The following is an 18,071-nucleotide window of genomic DNA, read 5'->3' as shown; positions in this document are numbered from 1 at the left end:
TGAAAATAAAATCGAACCCTAAGCTCCACAAAATCACCACCTCTAGGGCAAGTCGCCCCCCTTCTACAATATGGCATGCCAAATTTAGGGTGAAACCCTAGGCAAATAATAACCTAACTCGCCAAATGAAGAAGCCCTAATATCTAGTCTTCGAATCTGATGCATAATTTCTACTCTTTTCACCAATCAATCAACAATGAAGCACAAGTAGATCCTTGTCATAGAACCTCCAATGGATGAGCTAGGTTTTTGTCCAACTCTCCAAATTCACAAGGGTTTTCATCCTTGGAATGAAGTTGGAACCAAGTTACAGCCAACAAGAAAATTTTCCACAAGAAGAGATAAACTCAATGATGCCTCTAAAATGAAGATGAAGTAATTATATTTAGACCTTGTGGAAGGTTCTAGAGAAAAAGGAAACATTTACTATTTTTAAATAATTTTTTACTTCCGTAAGTTGGCCACCCCATATGAGGGAAAATAAATTTATTTTTTATTTCTTTTTCCCTACTTCATTTCTAATCAAGTCACTTTTAAAATATTTTACTTTTTAATAAAAGGTAATATTTCACTTTTTATAAACAAAGTGACCTGTTGGATTACACACCTCTTTAGCCAATTTATTGAATTATTTTATTAAATGGGGACATTACAACCTCATCTTAGAATCCTATGCTATTTTTAATCATTCTAAGTAATTTTATGTCAACATTATAGGTGTGGCAAATAATGTGGTTTAGGTTTGAAGAATAGGTATTGAAGTCTATATTTGGAAGGAGTATGTGGCATTGGGACCCCTACGATTGAAGCTATATGGTTAAAGGAGATGTTGAAAAGGAGAATTTGGATCTCAACTAACCAAGATGTTAGTAGATGGAATTGTTCAAAGTCAAGGTTTGAAGTCAGGAGGATTACTAAGCCAAAATTAGCTATGCATTGATGAAAACTCATAATATTTGGATTGATTTTCCAATATATCTTTGTTGGAGTAAATTGTGTTTACTTACCTAAGGATAGGTTTTTTGCATGGTATACCTTGTAAAATAAAATTTTGGCTATTGATTATTATAAGAAGAACTAAAAAGATGTTTTTCATGATAAAATGTGAATGTACCTTCTTAAATTTTATCAAGATATTCCCTTTCTAGGGAAAAGGAGGAATTAATTGATCACATTGTACTTGGTCATTAGTTTGCTCATAAATGCTCAAAATTTGGTTATGTGCTCATTTGCACTAGAAGAGTACTCTCCCAAACTACATTCTATTTCATTTCAAAGGTTGACCAATCTTGAAGATGTTGGTGGCATTCTCATGATGGTGGATTATTAGTCCATCCATTTTGATTTGGGGGATGGAAAAAGAGAAATAGGAGAACATTTCAAGATAAAGTGTTATCTTTAACTCCCTTTCTAAGATAAGATAAAATTTCAACTGTGGAAGTTGTCAATAATCTGAATAGATCTCTCTCCTCAGAAGGGAAGGTGTTCACGAATGGGACAATTATATGGTTAAAAATTGTTGGAAGTATGTGTTGTTGTGGTTGTCATTGATGTCAAACTTGTTGTTCTGGATAGTTGTTGGTCTGGAAAGTATGTGGTGCAAAGGTATCTTGCTGCATTGGTGTTGCAGTTATTCTATTAGTTATTCTGGAAGTGTTCAAGTCTGAGAAGTGTTGTTGATGTTGCTTGGTATTGTTATCCTCTTTGGTTATGTTTTTGGCATTGTGGATATGTTAGTTTTGTGGTCCAGAAATATCTTTGTGTTCTCTGAATGTTGTGGTATATTTCATTACTGGTTGCGGTATAGTCTATGTTAAACCTCCCTTTTGGTTTGGATACGATAAAAAATTGCGGAAGGTAATTCAATGTGTTATGGGTCTCACTATAGCGTGTGGAGATCTGGTTTAGAGTTATTTGCATTGGAGAATATGTTTTGGCCAGTTAATTGTCTATATGGATAAGCTACATATTGGAATGTTGAGGTTTTTGTTTTGGTGTTTGTGGATCGGTGGATTGGACTTAGAAAGATGTGTTTTGGTCCCCTCTTTCTCCTGGAGTGGATCAACGTGTGTGTTTTTGGTCTAGAAGATATATTTTTGTTTTAGGTCAACTTGGTTCAGATTTTAATGATCTATCTTGTATAAAAAGAATGTATGTGATTGAGTTGTCCATAGAAAAGGGATGAGAAGAAGTGTGTGATGTGAAGACAATCAACAAAATTCGGTGAAAAGCATAGAAGAAGAGTTGTGTTCGAATGATATGCAAGTTGTTTGAGATTGTGGTGGAAAACTATGTGTTGACAGAAGAGATCAAAGTAGTGTGAGTTGATGTTGGTCGCTTGATGCAAAATTCAAGGACAACTTCATGATTAGGAGATCCTTCTTTTCAAATCAATTCATTGTATCTTGCCCAGTTGTAGTTAGCATCAGGTTTGCAAGTCTTTTTGTATCTTGCCCCAAGAGCAGTTAGCATTGGTCTGCAAGTCTAGAGCAATGAGCTCCTTCATTGTAATATGATATACATAGTGGATATATTTTGTGGGTAGGTGCTCACCATGGTTTTTCACTGTTTGGGTTTTCCACATAGAAAATCTTGGTGTTGATATGTTGGATTTGTGTTGTTGATCAATTGTTTATGTGTTGCATTAATTTTGGTTTAGACTGATTCACCCCCACTCTCAGTCCTACCTTGGGTTCAACAAAAATTGGCATGGACTTATTGTTCCCCCCATTAATGGGGTTGGGGGAGGAGATCATTCCCTTCATATAGAGAAAAATCCAAATGGACAATCTGTTGGCAATATGCTAGATTTGGTTAAATGTTGTCATTGATGTCAACACTATATCCTAGTTGGAGGTTATCTCGGTTGGACCTATCTCGGTTTAGTCTTGGTGATCATCTTGGTTTTGGTTATGATTTTGATCCGGTATGATCAGATCTCTGGAATCGGTTTTGGATGATTACTATGGATGGTTATTTGTTTGCCATATTCTGTTGGTTCATGTTTTGGTGCTCTGATAATTATCGCTTATGTTCCCGGTTGGTATTTCCTGGTACCAGTTAGCTTTACCGGTAAGATATATTTGGTGTTTTGGTCAAACGATTTTGGTCCAGCTTATGGAATCAGTTTCTATCATGTTGAAGGTGTTTCTTGATCATATTGCGAGTGTTTGGTGACTTTGCATTGGTTGGTGTGTTGTTATGGTGGTCCTATTTGGATCCGGTTAGACTTTCTATGTTACTTCACTAAGGGTTTCTACCAGTTGATGAAGCGTGTTGGATTTTGGTCTTAGCAGAATTTCCAACGGATGGAATTGTTTGGTTACTTGATTTAGGTCCATGATATGTCATAATATTGGCCCGGTGATACCGTGTAATTTAATTTTTGTTATTATGGGTTTATGGGTTTAGGGTTTAGTCGACCTTGTCAATAAGGTTGATGATCTATATTTATAGGTGACTTATTCATGTAATTTGTATATCGATACATGAATGGGATCGATGGTTATGTCTGCATTATCAGAGGAAGGTTTATGTGCGAACAAGTGATATATCATTCGGTGAAGGTTTTGTATTGTAGGGCAGACATTTGTGCTTAATCGGAACTATATCAAGTATTAGGAGATGCTACTTTCACAGTTCATTCTTTCTGGATTGTAGTCTAATGTTTTTGTAAGTCAGTGAGACTTCTTTTTGCGATGAGCAATGAGCTATAGGCGATTGGTCTGATTGCAAGTGCAATCCCCATTGTAATTTCACATACTGTTGCAGAAGTATTATCTGATTGTGGGTAGGGTTTCCCACCGTGATTTTTCCCTTTACGGGGTTTTCCACGTCAAAATATTGGTGTTGTGTGTATTGTGCTTTCATGTTATATTCTTCATTGTGTTGGTTCCTTTGTGCTCCGGTTTAATGGTTTTGATATGCATAAGTTCTGATTTCTGATGGTAAACTGATTCACCCCCCTCTCTCAGTTTACTCCCGGTATCATATTTGTCTAACACAATCTTGAAAAGAGATGGTTTAAATTCAATTTTAATGGAGCCTCTAAAGGAAAACTTGGTATGTTAAGGGCAAGATGTATAGTAAGAGATTTTAATGGTGTAGTGGTGTGTGTAGCTTCACATAAACTCAAACTAAGAATAAGCTTGAACAAAATATGAGAGTTTTTTTTCAGGCAAGAGGCCTATAAGGAGAATAATATCTCATTAATTGTTTGGAATACTAATTGCAAGCCAAAGGAGTTTGGACTCTGGAGGAGTTGGATTGAGGAATTAGGCATCATAAAATAAGGTCATTAGAGAGATGTTAATTTGGAATATTTATTCTAAACTAGATCTAAAGTGGTCTTGATTAGTGAGAAAATATATTTAGACTTACAAGATACATCTAGAATTTTGATGGTCTCAAATCTTCCAAAGGGTTCAAGTGTTTGGCATTTTTCTTCCTTGTAGAAATATTTATTTTAGATTTTCTCACTTAGGAGATGGGAGATTTTCTTTCCTTTGAGAGGATTCATGGAGGTTGTGTAATATCCCCAGCAGTGTATTGACCGAAATACAAGGGATATTTGCTAACAGTTGTCTTTCCAATCTGCGTGTTATGCGTTTTATATTTCTGCGTGTTATGTTCATGTGTGTCTCAGAAACTTTCAGATCGGTTCGGAGTTTAACAAACACATTTATTATGCAAGATCGGCTAGAGAAGACCTCTGATTGATAAGACAATTATCAAGGAAGCATATTCTACTAGATTTTATAATTCAATACCAATTTAGACACTCAGATACATACCTACAACAGACTGACATTTGGACAAATAGTTGGCATGCAATTATATAAGAACATGTGAATGATATACAACCTTATATCTCCTTTATTTCGAAGTCATATGCTCATTACATTGGCCAACTTATACCAAAACACATTGACTAATAACAGTGACCAGTTTTTAGATTGTCTGAAGGCATATGACAGCAAAAGACTCAATATACAAACTAATATTACAATGGATATTTTAATGACAAATGAATCTGGATTATAGCGCCCTGAAGAAGCAAGCAATATCACGGACTAGGGAGCCTTCAATGAGTCAATTTACCCTCCTTGACAAATCGCCCCTGCTGCTACCCATGACGGTCTGATCATGAGTTAAGATCAACTGCAAACACCTTCAATCTTCTCCTAAAATGATCGCCTTCCCTTCACCAATGTAGCGCTATTCTTATTGAGGAAATTTGATACCCCAAAGGTGAGATGAGAAAAATCGAAGGATAGAGGTTGTCTAGTACGAATTTAATTCAAGCTGATATATCGCTGAGTCTTCCACAATATCTCCCTCAAATTGTCTTCAAAAAGAATCGCTTTATTCCATCAAAAATATCGTTGGCCTCAAACATAGGATTCGATGCTTCAATGATGAAGAATGATTAAAATTGTGGGTATGGTAGTGGGAGCACGATTTTGTCTCAGATCTGATGTAACACCTGCAAACTCCCCCAAAATGCTTCTACAAAGATCGTCCAACACCTCTCAAAATGCTAGCACAAAAGATCATCAAAATACTATGAAACTGAAAGTGACTTCAAACTAATCACCATAGCTAGTGTTGTAACTTGATGAGCTCCAATGTGAAAGATTGCTAAATCCTTCACTCTTAAGCAACCCTTCGGAGGATCTCTCACCTCCTCAGTTTATGCAATCAAAGGGAGGTACCATTCCCGATGATCATCAATCTACAGAAACCCTAGGCTCCTACAACCACGATACAAGAGAAGATGTCAAATCACCAATGATGCACAATGAACCAAACCCCTCTATTTGTCCTTATTTCTCCACATGATTGGTTCCTTCTAGAAGATTCTTCTCTAACTAACTCATATTCTCTTTTTACACTTTTAATTATTTAATTGCACTTTAATTATTAAATAAAAATAATATTATGTTATAAAGTGCAATTATAACATCATACATGCAATCTCATCAAAACCATGTAGAAATAAAAATGTGAAGCCATCTGTATTCACCAAATCGACCCTCTAATCAACACATTGGCCTACGAGGGTCAAATAATAGGCCAACCTCGTGAATGTCCATGTGATAAGGAGAAGAGGGCATTATAGGTTGCCCCATCTAGGACTCCTATAGTATTTTCAATCATTCTAAGAAAATTTCATTTTAGCATTGGGGGATTTATGTGGCAAATTAACTAGTTTAGGTGTCTAGAGTGGGTATAGAAGGCTAGATTTGGAAGGTATTTAGTGGCCTTAGGACCCTTGAGATCGAAGTTGTAAGGTTAAAGGAGATGTTATATGAAAAGAGAATTTGGATCTCAATTGCTCAATATGTTATTAGATGGAATTGTTCAAAGTTGGGGGATTATTCAACCAAAGTTGGCTTGAAGAAAACACACACACACTTATACTAAGGGGGGGGGAGTGAATCGGTATAACAAATTTTTTTATTTATAACTTTAGCAATCATAAGCAATAATCAAAATATCCACACAAGTAAGATCTAGCAAATTAGAATACAAGATGCACACATAATTCTACATGGAAAGCCTTATTTGATGCATTATGGAGTATAAGAGAGTGTACTTATTTGATGGCTCGTGGATTTGATATATGACAATTAGTTGTGGATGACTATGCGACACCATCTACTCCATCTACTGATCAAGATGGAAATAGTTGTAAGATTAAAGGAGATATTATATGAATAGAGCATTTGGATCTCAAATGCCCAAGATGTTATTAGATGGAATCGTTCAAATTTAGGAGATTATTCAACCAAAGTTGGCTATGTAGTAGTAGAAACTCACGATGTTCACATCATTGATGGAATAAATTTTGTTTAACTAAGGGTGGGCATTGTGCATGGGTTGCCTTGCAAAATAAATTTAATACTGCTAGCATTTTAAGATGTAGTGTTTCAATGGTCCCTCAAGATGCCCTCTCTGTAGGGACAATGAGGAGTTAGTTGATCACATTATGCTTTATTTTTTAGTTTGCTCATGAATGTCGGCAATGTTTATCCATTCATCTAGGCTGGTAGAGTGCTCTCCTAAATGACATTCTAAGTCTTGTCAAAGGATGACTGATCTTGAAGTAGGTGACATTCTCTTGTGGATTATCAGTCCATGTATTTTGATTTGGGAATTATGGAAAGAGAGAAATAGAAGAACATTTTAGGATGAAATGCTATCTTTAAATGCCTTCTTGGACAAGGTTGAAATTTCAAATATGGAAGTCACCAATTATTCAAATAGATCTATCTCCTCAAAAGGGAAAAGTGGGATAAATGATTGATTGAAAACTAGCATCAACTTATTGTTCCCCCCTTTAATGGGTTTGGGGGAGATGAATACCTTTGTAAAAGAGTAAAATCCAAATGGATTATTCCTCTGGAGGGGTGATTTAAAATGATTTTTAATAAGGCTTCTAACTTAGAACATCAGTACATCAACAAAAAGATGTTTAGTAAGAGATTCAAATAGTGTGGTGGCATTTGGTGGTTCATAAAAACTCAAACTTTGATCTAACAATGAGGCCTTAGATGCAATCTCTAATATTAATAGATCTTGAATTATACATTAATCAATGTCTAAGGAGAATTGTTATCAAAGGTGACTCAACTATTGTTAGTAATGGAATAAAAGCTAAATCTTCATAGAATTGGAAGATCAAAATATTTATAACGCTAGCCATGTCCTTATTAGGATCCTTGGAGGACTTCATGCTAAACCATGTATATTGTGAGATCAATAGAGAGTGGACATACTTGTTGATTTGGCAGTTGAAGAAAAGGAGGAACTCACAATTACCAAGGAGGTAAACACATAACCTTCATCAAAAAATCATTATTGAACGTTCCATTGGAGATAAGATTAATTATAGGATTATTGAAAATATTTCAACATGATGGATTTGGATTGCAACTTGTTTAACTTACAATGGACTTTCATCACATTCATGGCAAATGGAGGTTTTGGATTACGAAAAATCTCTAAGTGGATCAATTTAATTTAATAAATTGCATGAGTAGGATGGTTTTTATGGCATCTCACTCATTTAATGTAGTTATATGGATTTCAATCATGGATACACATGTTAGGTTTGTGTCTGATTTAAGGTAAATGTCATTCGTAGAGAAGGTTCTAGAGCTGAGGTTGAAATAAACTTTTAAATCCCATAGTAGTATGCTTCTCTTTGTTGTTTAATGGGTACTAGGGGATGAATCCTTGGAGGTTGATCATGGGTTTTAAGTAAATACAAATTTATCCTCCATGTATGCTGCAATAATATTGGATTTAGGAGAGGCAAAAGACATGATCAAGGTAATTACCTCTTTTATTAGAAGCCATTTTCTTGGAGGTTTGGATGTTATGTTGTTGGTGGCCTATCATGGGGTTGGTGTGACATTTCCTAAAGACATTTGGAAGGTGAAAGATGAGAACTCCGATGTGCAATGGTGTTCATTTGTGAACCAAAAATCACTAGAATGAGGCTCTAAGGTGGAGGAAGACGGTGGCTAGAGGTGTGGAATTTACAAATAAATCTATGGGGATTGTGACAATAGAGGGTTTTTCTTGGCTAATCTCACTAATCTCAAAGAGCTTGGAGGAAGAGGTAGACAAATGAAGGTTTTCATAGTGCTTAGAAGTTGATAATTATGAATAGTTGTTGTAGGAGCTTTTTGTTTAACTTTGATTTTAGTTTGTCTTTCAAAATAATATTTAATAAAGGTTTTTGTCCGTCCCATAATTATTGTGGCTTGTTAGAATATGTCTTGATATTGTAAAACTTTTAATTTATATGGCTAATAGAAAAGAGAACAACCCCTGTGATTGTAGGTTATCAATAAAAATATATAATAAATGTAAGTCCATTAAAACAATTACCTCTTTTCAAGGCACTAGGAAAGATAACAAACATTGTTCAAAAAATATCAAAAAATGCACACTACTCCATATAGATGTACTCATTTCAATGAAAAATGAAAAAAAAAACATTTGACAAATATATTAAGAGAGATGTGACAGAATAATATGGGTTTGAATTCTTTTTTAGTACTAATTTGAAAAAAAATAGTAAATATAATTATTAATAAAAAATTATCAAATATTATTCATGACTAGACATTGGAGCTAATGATCTAATTCTAATAAATCACGAAAATTGTTTCTTTGTCCTCAAAGTTATGCATTATGGAATAATTTCACTCCATAAAAATAATAGAAAAAGGTAAAAAATAAAAAGTGATACAAATAAACCTTTCAAACTTAAAAAAATTATAGATTAAATCTAAATATAAACATATACAATTCATTAGTATATATCACTCTTAAATTCTTGACCATTTGTTCCCTATAATTGACAAAAATAGAAACATACTGAAAAGTGTTGGTTTTGAGTGTTTCATTTAGGCAAAAAGTAGAACATACAATTCTTAGATCACCTAAAAACATAAATTCATTAGCAACTAAAATACAAGAACGATATAGTTCCAATATTTGAGTGATCCCATAATATTGGGTTACACTTTTTGGTCAAAATTGATACTAAAATCAGCATTTTGTGTCAAATTTTCACTTTCTAACAATTATTGCAGCTAAACCATTAAAATTTTGTAAATGAAGTAAACTCAGTTGATTTGTGAGATTTTTCATGTAGATTCTAAATATATTTCTTTTTAAAAAATTAGAAATGAATTATCTATATTTTTACGTAACTTTTAATAACTTATCATTTATAGTAATCAACGTTTTTCAAAAATGACATTTACTATGTAGTGCATAACATTTTTTATAAGAAGAATGAAATTCTAATTTTTAACATATAGATTTGTCACACCAATATCTACCCAACGGATATTTTTTAATAATTTTTTGTTACACATATTTTTTTAGTTAATTTTTTAAGTCAAAGTAATTATAATTTGGACAAAGGTGTATTCCGTAATGCATAACTTTTTTGTATGCATTTGAATTAACTTCTTTTGTGTTGAAATTAGGATAGCAATACCTAGGTACAAGATATATTTCACAAAAAAAATTCTATATTTTTCAATTTTTCCACGTGTGAAACACAATCCTTAATGTTCGATGAAAAACCTACATTCATAAGAAATAAAAAATAAATATATTAATGAAATTAAATATATTAAAAATTATACTTTTTGGAAACCTTATAATAAGGACTACATACTTACAAAACAAAACTTCTAAATGAATTTATTTGACCCCCCAAAAGCTAATGTAAAAGTGTTTTTTTGTCAGCATTTTGATAGGTGTGAAGGAGACTTCGTTGCAAGTATGATTTAAGAGTAGAGAGGTTCTATCCAAGAGACGTTGATCTAACTCTCTTTAATTAATCAATTCAAATGGGATCTCTCAAGGTTTAAATCATTTTATTTTCTAAAAAATGTGTGATTTTAGCAAAAATCTGGATGTACCAAAAAGTGTAACCCGGTATTGTGGGATCACCCATTTGTATTTTTTATATTCAAGGTATGAAATAAAAGAAATGAACTACAATAAATAGGATCAATGATCATAAGTCAAGGTGGCAAGCATCCTCTAAAGAAGAGAAGTTGCTCGAAGGACTAAATCTTGATTATAGGAGCAAAGATGTTATGCGAATTCATCAAGATGAATAAGACATGACAGTGAACTATAATCAATCAAGGAGTTAGATGAGGTAGAGGTGACATGTGCTCCAATCAATCAAGGAGATGACATGTGCTCTTATTTCCTAATTTACTCAAGTAAATAAATAATAATTACTAAAGTCAATATAAGGTGCAATAATAATTAATTACACCAACAAACAGGTCCATCAAGAAAGTAGAGAAATCATAGAGGTCTTTCAGCATGGGTCCACTAGAGTTCTACTTCCTTGTTGAGGAGGGTAAAATTCATAAAATGTGGATGACCATGAGAATCACTACATTATTGTCAATTTTATATAGCCAAAGAGATAGTAAGAAGGAGATTTTGTAACACATGAATCATGGTGAAAATTGCATTGTCCTAATGATTAAGAAGTCATATAGGTGTTGAAAATCTTCTAAATATATATATGAAAAATGGTTGGATGATGACATGAGATTTCTTCCTAGTATCAATACCTTAAGAAATATAAGGTTATTATTGAAAATTTCATAATTTTTAAATTTTCAAATATCTAAACAAGTGCCATAAAAAATGGATATATATCTTACCCAATGAGAAAATTTTCCCCCAAAAAATACACCATTAAATGAAATAAAGATGAAAGGAGTAAAAGAGGTTAAGAATTTACTTCTAAGAACTTTGGGCATGAGAGCAAGTCCATATGAAATATGAAATGCTTTAATTTCTTTGGATAAGCACATGTCAAACGCTTGGGATAAGTAATACTAGGGCGTTGAAGTCTTTCACCTAGCAAAATACCTTGATAAAACAAGCATCACATGAAGTGAACCAACTTTGGTTTCCTAACCTCACAAATGTGGTTGAAACAACAAACCCAAAGTGTAGGAAATCGTTTTAGTTCCCTCTAGTTTTTTAACTTGTTAAAAATGGAGGGAAGAGTAAAAATTCCATAAAAAAATCAAATATGAATAATTCCTTAATGGATTATCAAAATTCAAATGTGAATTTGCATTCAAGGGCAATTGAAAACCAAACTTATGAAGCATGACATCTAACACAAGCTCTTTAATCCTTAGAATGGAAGAAAAATATGAGGGATGAAGCTAGAATTGTCTCTATAAATGTGAACAAGCAATCCCATCCAACAAGAGATAAAGTCTTGCATAATCTTAATGCATTTTTAAAAAAGGTAAAAGACTACGATCCCTAGAATATCTTGAGTGGACAAATGTCATCACCAACAATTGAGGACCACCAAAAGCTATGATCATTTAAATCAAGACTAGTGTGGCATCTATCACCCATGAAATGAACTAATTACATTAAAGGATTTCCAAATACTCTTGACAATGAAAGTGCCTTCAATCTTTATTGAAAGAAAAGCGATAAGAAGAGTCTAAAATATCAAACCTTTCAAACTTCCTTATCATAGGGAAATCTTAAGGAAAATATATGTCATAAGAAAAAATTCATGCACTTTAGGCCCATCAATGGATGACATCATTAACAAAGCCCAAAGAGTAACTAGTGTTTTGTTTGTAGATGTCGTTGATGCCAAGAGCTAGCTTAACATGAGATGGGTTTTCAAAAATATAATACCAAACTCTGAAAACTTTTGGCTTGTTTAGAATTATCTTAAGAATCACATAAAAAATAAGATAGATAGTGTTGTTTAGTTTTAGAAGGGGCCCAACATGAAGAATGATAGATAAGTGTGGTGGGAACAAATTTAGTGTTAATTTGGAATTTAACAACAAGATTCAAAGGTTTAGTGATCTAATAGGAAAATTTTCATCAATATTTAAATTACTACCAAAGGATATAGATAAGGAGTCATCTAAGCTATAGGATGCCAACAAACTTGAACACCTCACCCCGAATGAACAAATTTTCATTGGTAACTCTCAAGTCATGTTGGCAAATATATCATACTTGTCTAAAGTGTTGGCCATTGTTCCATTAGATATAAAATCTAAAGGGTTCCTTACATTTGTTAAATCACCGATGCCTGCAGATTTTCTCATGAAACTTTGCTCTCCTCTTAATGTAATGTTTTTAAAGATTGGCTTTCCATTTTCCTATTTTCCTTTGAAGAACATTTATTCGACTCTTCTTCCAAACTCAAAGTGTAATCCCAAGTTGAATTTTAAATGGGGTTGTAAATTGGAAGAGAAAATGTGAAGAAATCTTAGCGATCAAATATGGAAGACCAAAGCTAAATCAAATGCTCAAATATTAAATTCAAAAATTTTGCATCATAAATTGCCTATAGGAGACATATTGAGATATTTAACAAGAGATCCTCATAAAGAGAAATGATATTAAAAAATGAGCAGCATGCACGCACAGTACAGTCTAGGGGGCAATCATCAACAATGGGAAATATCAATGGAGGTCATGAGTAAAAGATAAGTTAACGAAGAGCATGTCAAAGACAGTCATCTCAGAGATACACAATAGCAGCCATTGAAGGACAAATACAGTGAAGAGTAGAGGTCACATGTTGACTGTCCAAGCACAGTGGTAAAATCAGTCATAGAAGATTCTAGAGCTACTGTCACATAGTAGTGAGAAGGGGTTTTACCAGTGAGTTGTTCCAACTCATTGCCCTTTTTGCCAACATCTGGAAAGTTTGAAACCTATTTTCTAAGATTATTTTTGGGCTAAAAAGAAATGGTTTGCAATTTTTTAACATTTTCCTAACTATGTGTTGGGTTGGAAAGAAGCAATTTTGAGTATTGGATTGCCTAAGAATGTTATTGATGATTCCATGAGACAAACTATATTGCTTCATGTTTTAAAAAGTAGCTCTTTATCTTTCTTTTTTTCTAATTAGATTTACTTAGTCTAAAAGTGGAGATGCAACTGTGACATTATGTTACAACTTGTTTCCTTGTGCTCTCAGTTGGAGAAGAAGGACACCTATAACAAGCTTTTACAAGAAACCAAACACTAGTTCGTTCAAATGCATGCTAATTATACTCATTTCTTTAGACAACTTCAGAAGGTTTTCAATATCCAAATGTAATTTTTAGACAACAAATGTTATTTTGTACAGTTGATGTATTTTCTCATGTTAGTTTCAATCACTTAACTTATAGAGTATGTTACAATGTTATTAGGAATAGTTGTTGTATATGCCTTGTTGTAATTACTAATGATGAACATTGTTGATAGTGTTGTTGTTGTTTTAGGAAGTTTTTTTTCATTTCTTGCAATTCATTTTGAGTTGATTGTTTTTTCATTATGTAACTCTCAAGTCATGTTGGCAAACATATCATACTTGTCTAAAGCCTTGGCCATTGTTCCATTAGATATAAAATCTAAAGGGTTCCTTACATTTGTTAAATCATCAATGCTTGCAAATTTTCTCATGAAACTTTGCTCTCCTCTTCAATGTAATATTTTTAAAGATTTGGTTTTGGCTTGGGAAAACTCCATTTTCCTTTTTTCCTTTGAACAAGATTTATTTGACTCTTCTCCCAAACTCGAAGTGTAATCCCAAGTTGAATTTTAAATGGGTTGTAAATTTGAAGAGAAAACATGAAGAAATCTCAGTGATCAAATACTGAAGACCAAAGCTAAATAAAATGCTCAAATACTAAATTTGAGAATTTTGCAACATAAATTGCCTATAGGGGACAAATTGAGATATTTAAAGATTGTTCCAACTCATTGCCCTTTTTGCCAGCATCTTGAAAGTGTGAAACCTATAAATTCTAGGATCATTTTTGGGCTAAAAAGAAATGGTTTGCAGTTTTTTAACATTTTCCTAACTATGTGTTGAGTTGGAAAGAAGTAATTTTGAGTATTGGATTGTCTAAGAATGTTATTGATGATTCCATGAGACAAACTATCTTACTTCATATTTTAAAAAGTAGCTCTTTATCTTTCTTTTTTTCTAATCAAATTACTTGTCAGGAAGTGGAAATGCTACAATTTTACTGTGACATTATGTTACAACTTGTTTCCTTGTGCTCTCAACTGGAGAAGAAGGCCACCTACAACAAGCTTTTAGAACAAACCAAACACCAGTTTGTTCAAATGCATGCTGATGATACTCATTTCTTTAGACAACTTCAAAAGCTTTTCAAAATCCAAATGTAATTTTTAGACAACATCTATATTATTTTGTACAATTGATGTATTTTCCCATATTAGTTTCAATCACTTAACTTATAGAGTATGTTACAATGTTATTAGGAATAGTTGTTGTATATGCCTTGTTGTAATTATTGATGATGAACAATGTTGATAGTGTTGTTGTTCTAGGAACTTTTTTGCATTTTTTGCAATTCATTTTGAGTTGATTGTTATTTCATTATGTAAACTGCTTTGTTCAATAAAAACAAAATGATGCTTAGTAAGGCAAGTGTTGAGTAATTGGCTATAAAAAGTTGTTAAGAGAAATAGAGCAATGCTTGTGCATATTGTCTATCCTACTAGCACAAGGTGGGCTATGAGACCAAATAGTATGGGGATAGGTGTCTAAGATGAAATACAAAAACCTAAATTTACTTAATTATGTAAATGCATAGTAAACCAACTAATAAAATGGCAAAAGAGGGGTTACCAAAGTAGAACAACCTTTCAAATGACTGGATCTTGGACTTGTTGAAATAGTCAAATGGTCATGAGTAGTCAACTTATTATCACTTATAATTAGCATTCTCTCATTGAAGATGAATGTCATTACTTAGTCATACTTTTATACTATTCCCATAAAACTAAATCTTGGAAATTATTAGTGAGAGAATTAAAAAGAGAGAAAGATAGAAAAAGTTATTTGAATGATGATATAAAAGTAATTTTAATAATGTTCACAAGATCAAAATAATTATAGGATTTATAAAGACAAAAATAAAAATGTGAGATATTATAAGAAAGTAATGAAAAACATTAAGGTTTTAATCAAATAATTTTTTGCTTTTTTTGCTTTTAAAGTTTTATTCTTCTACATTGAGTTTTAAATAAAAGTTTCCTTATCTTCATATTTATTTCTTCAAATATGGTAATCAATAACCTATTACAAGTTATTTTGGTATTTGTATGTCTTCATATGTGTTGTGTTTCATGATACAGAGTATAGAATATATATTCTCTCTTCCAAATCTTGTTTAGAATCTTTCATCAACTTGTCTTGTACCTAAATTAATAAGAACTTATCCTTAATTGAAGTTTGATAGTTAAGATAGGGATTGGTTGATACTGTGACATTTGGTTGTTGTTAATGTGCTGATAATGCTCTCTTTGAGACTTGCTTTGTACTCTGGATCAGCCCTCAAGTTTTGGCTGCTTTTTTATCAAAAACTATGATCATTTTTACTTTCTAGAAAATAAAAATGATAATTAAAAATAGAAAAAATAAACTAAATGTGATAATTAAGTTCACAATATATAAATGCAAATATCATATTTATGATCAATAATAGTGAAACAATTAATTGAAACATTTAAAATATTTAATAAAATTATTATAATATATTAAATCTTTATATAAAAAACCAATCTAAAAAATCATAATTATTCTTAAAAATCATCCATCTCAAAAATCAACTAGGGGAAGAGCAGTGGTAGTTGAGCATGTATGAATTGTTGTGAGGGTTGTTGATACTTTTTGCTCCAATAATAGTACAAATAAAAACTATAGTTTGAAACATAAAATATCAATTTTTGTGTTTACGCATCAATGGTTGTGACTTTAAAGTTGTTATTGTTAGGAAATGTACCATTAATTGTAAAAAGTAATCAATCATGTGATGCCACATCAGTTGCAGAAATATTGGGGCCTCTTTTGCACGCCTATTGATCTCTTTTTGGGGGGGTTGTTTTGGACACCTTGGCAAAAAGCATGCTGATGTGGCACCATATTTGATGATGTGGCATTGAAACCTTAGTTATAAGCAGGGGACTTGCCAAGTAGTTGCCAAGTAAGCTACTGTAAAAAATTAAGAGTGATTTGAAATTTTTACATAAGATTTTGAGATGCAAAATTAAGATGCACAACTACTAAATCCTCTCCCCTAAAACGCTAAAATGAACTTTACATTTAGCAAAGTATAATGTAAGCTATTTATGTGATAGCACATATAGGAATTTATAGTTTCATCAGCTTTTACTCAAAGTGCTCTTATTCCTTATCTACATGATTGCTGAAAATGGAAAAGAATTTATCGGTACAGAATATAAAAGTAGCGGGAAAAATCGAACCTAAAATGCTTTCCCTTGTACGGGCGTTATGGTAAAAACATTAAAAGGCTAATGAACTAGCTCAAACTTAAAAATAACAATAATTTATTTTCTATTTCCGCAATAGAATGTAAAGCGGGCAAAAATGTACAAGAGTAGGTTCAAGGTTCGAATCCACTCACTAATTTTTGCTTGGCGATTTCAGTAGCCAAGGACATGGAAAGCACCCTGCGAGCCAAGTTGCTAAGCTTCTTCCGGCCTCCTACCGATCTCACAGTAGAAACGGAAGTGACAGGCTGTCCAAAGAAGCTGCTTTTAAAGATGATCCCCGCGGTTCCATGAACCCCTGCCATGTGATCACCGCTAATCCCTACTCCGGCTCTTATACACATCTGCCCGCCAGCCATTGCGAAATCTTCTGAAAACACAAGCATTAACATCTTAGCAAACGAAAATTCGACAATTAAATAGCCATTTATGATAATTTGTTCCTGGAAATAAGCAAGTGAAAGAGAAATTCGACATTTAAATAGCAGTTTCTGATAATTTGTCAATCATTGACATAAGGAAGAAAAGAGAAATTCGATATTTAAATATGGAGAATTTGTTCTTCAACATAAGCAGAGGAAAAAGAGAAATAAACTTGAAAGGAGAGGAAAATCTGGCCACAAAGTACCTGTGCTGTAGCAGATGCGGTGAATGAATGCAGGGGAGAAAATATGTGAGAAGATATAAAATTAATTTCCGCCGCATGCTGAGCTCTGCCACGCTATCTGAATATGAGCCGTGGATGGCCTCTAACGGACGGCTATAAGGATTCCAATCGATATGTAGCTGATTCATACTATCGTACGGATTATGCAGCTCATTCATACTTAAAAATTAAAATAATAATAAAAATACCTTGAATTTATAAATTTGATTTGGTTCTAAAGAGTTTGTGGCTGAGAGAGGCTACAGCCATAGGCCCTACCTAAAAACTCACGAGTTTGTGGTCCAAACAGATTGTAATTGGTCACTTTAAAAAACATTATTTAAAATTTAAAGGTAGGAAACTGTAATTGGATCGGGGTTTTTTTAATTAAAAGGTGATTTTTAGTTTAGATATATTTTCTTTATAATATTTTGTATAAAAATATATTTATTTAAATAGATTATGAATGTTCACACATGGCAATAAGGGGTGGAGTGCAATAGTGTGAATGTGTTAATGTTAACAAAAACTTCTCTCTTTTAATTTATTTGCA

General features: G+C 32.8%; 1 protein-coding gene across 6 annotated transcripts in view; it reads right to left on the bottom strand.

Annotated features, from left to right (window-relative positions):
• LOC131079980 (glucose-1-phosphate adenylyltransferase large subunit 3, chloroplastic/amyloplastic) overlaps positions 1-17,650 on the bottom strand; it is a 225,750-nt gene extending 208,100 nt beyond the window's left edge. For 2 of the 6 annotated variants that reach the window (XM_058018035.2, XM_058018036.2), the window contains exons 1-2: positions 17,501-17,650; positions 17,007-17,242 (exon numbers count right to left, since the gene is read on the bottom strand). In XM_058018035.2, coding sequence (XP_057874018.2) covers positions 17,007-17,231 — 225 coding nt within the window. In that variant the 5' untranslated portion in view covers positions 17,232-17,242; positions 17,501-17,650. The other 4 variants (XM_058018031.2, XM_058018032.2, XM_058018034.2 and 1 more) reach the window with 4 other exon arrangements.
• Between the last annotated feature and the right edge of the window lie 421 nt (positions 17,651-18,071).

Source organism: Cryptomeria japonica, chromosome 10 (genome assembly GCF_030272615.1).
Source record: "Cryptomeria japonica chromosome 10, Sugi_1.0, whole genome shotgun sequence".
Lineage (NCBI taxonomy): Eukaryota > Viridiplantae > Streptophyta > Pinopsida > Cupressales > Cupressaceae > Cryptomeria > Cryptomeria japonica.
Note: the sequence above shows the minus strand (reverse complement) of the source record. Positions and strands in the feature narration are given on the sequence as shown.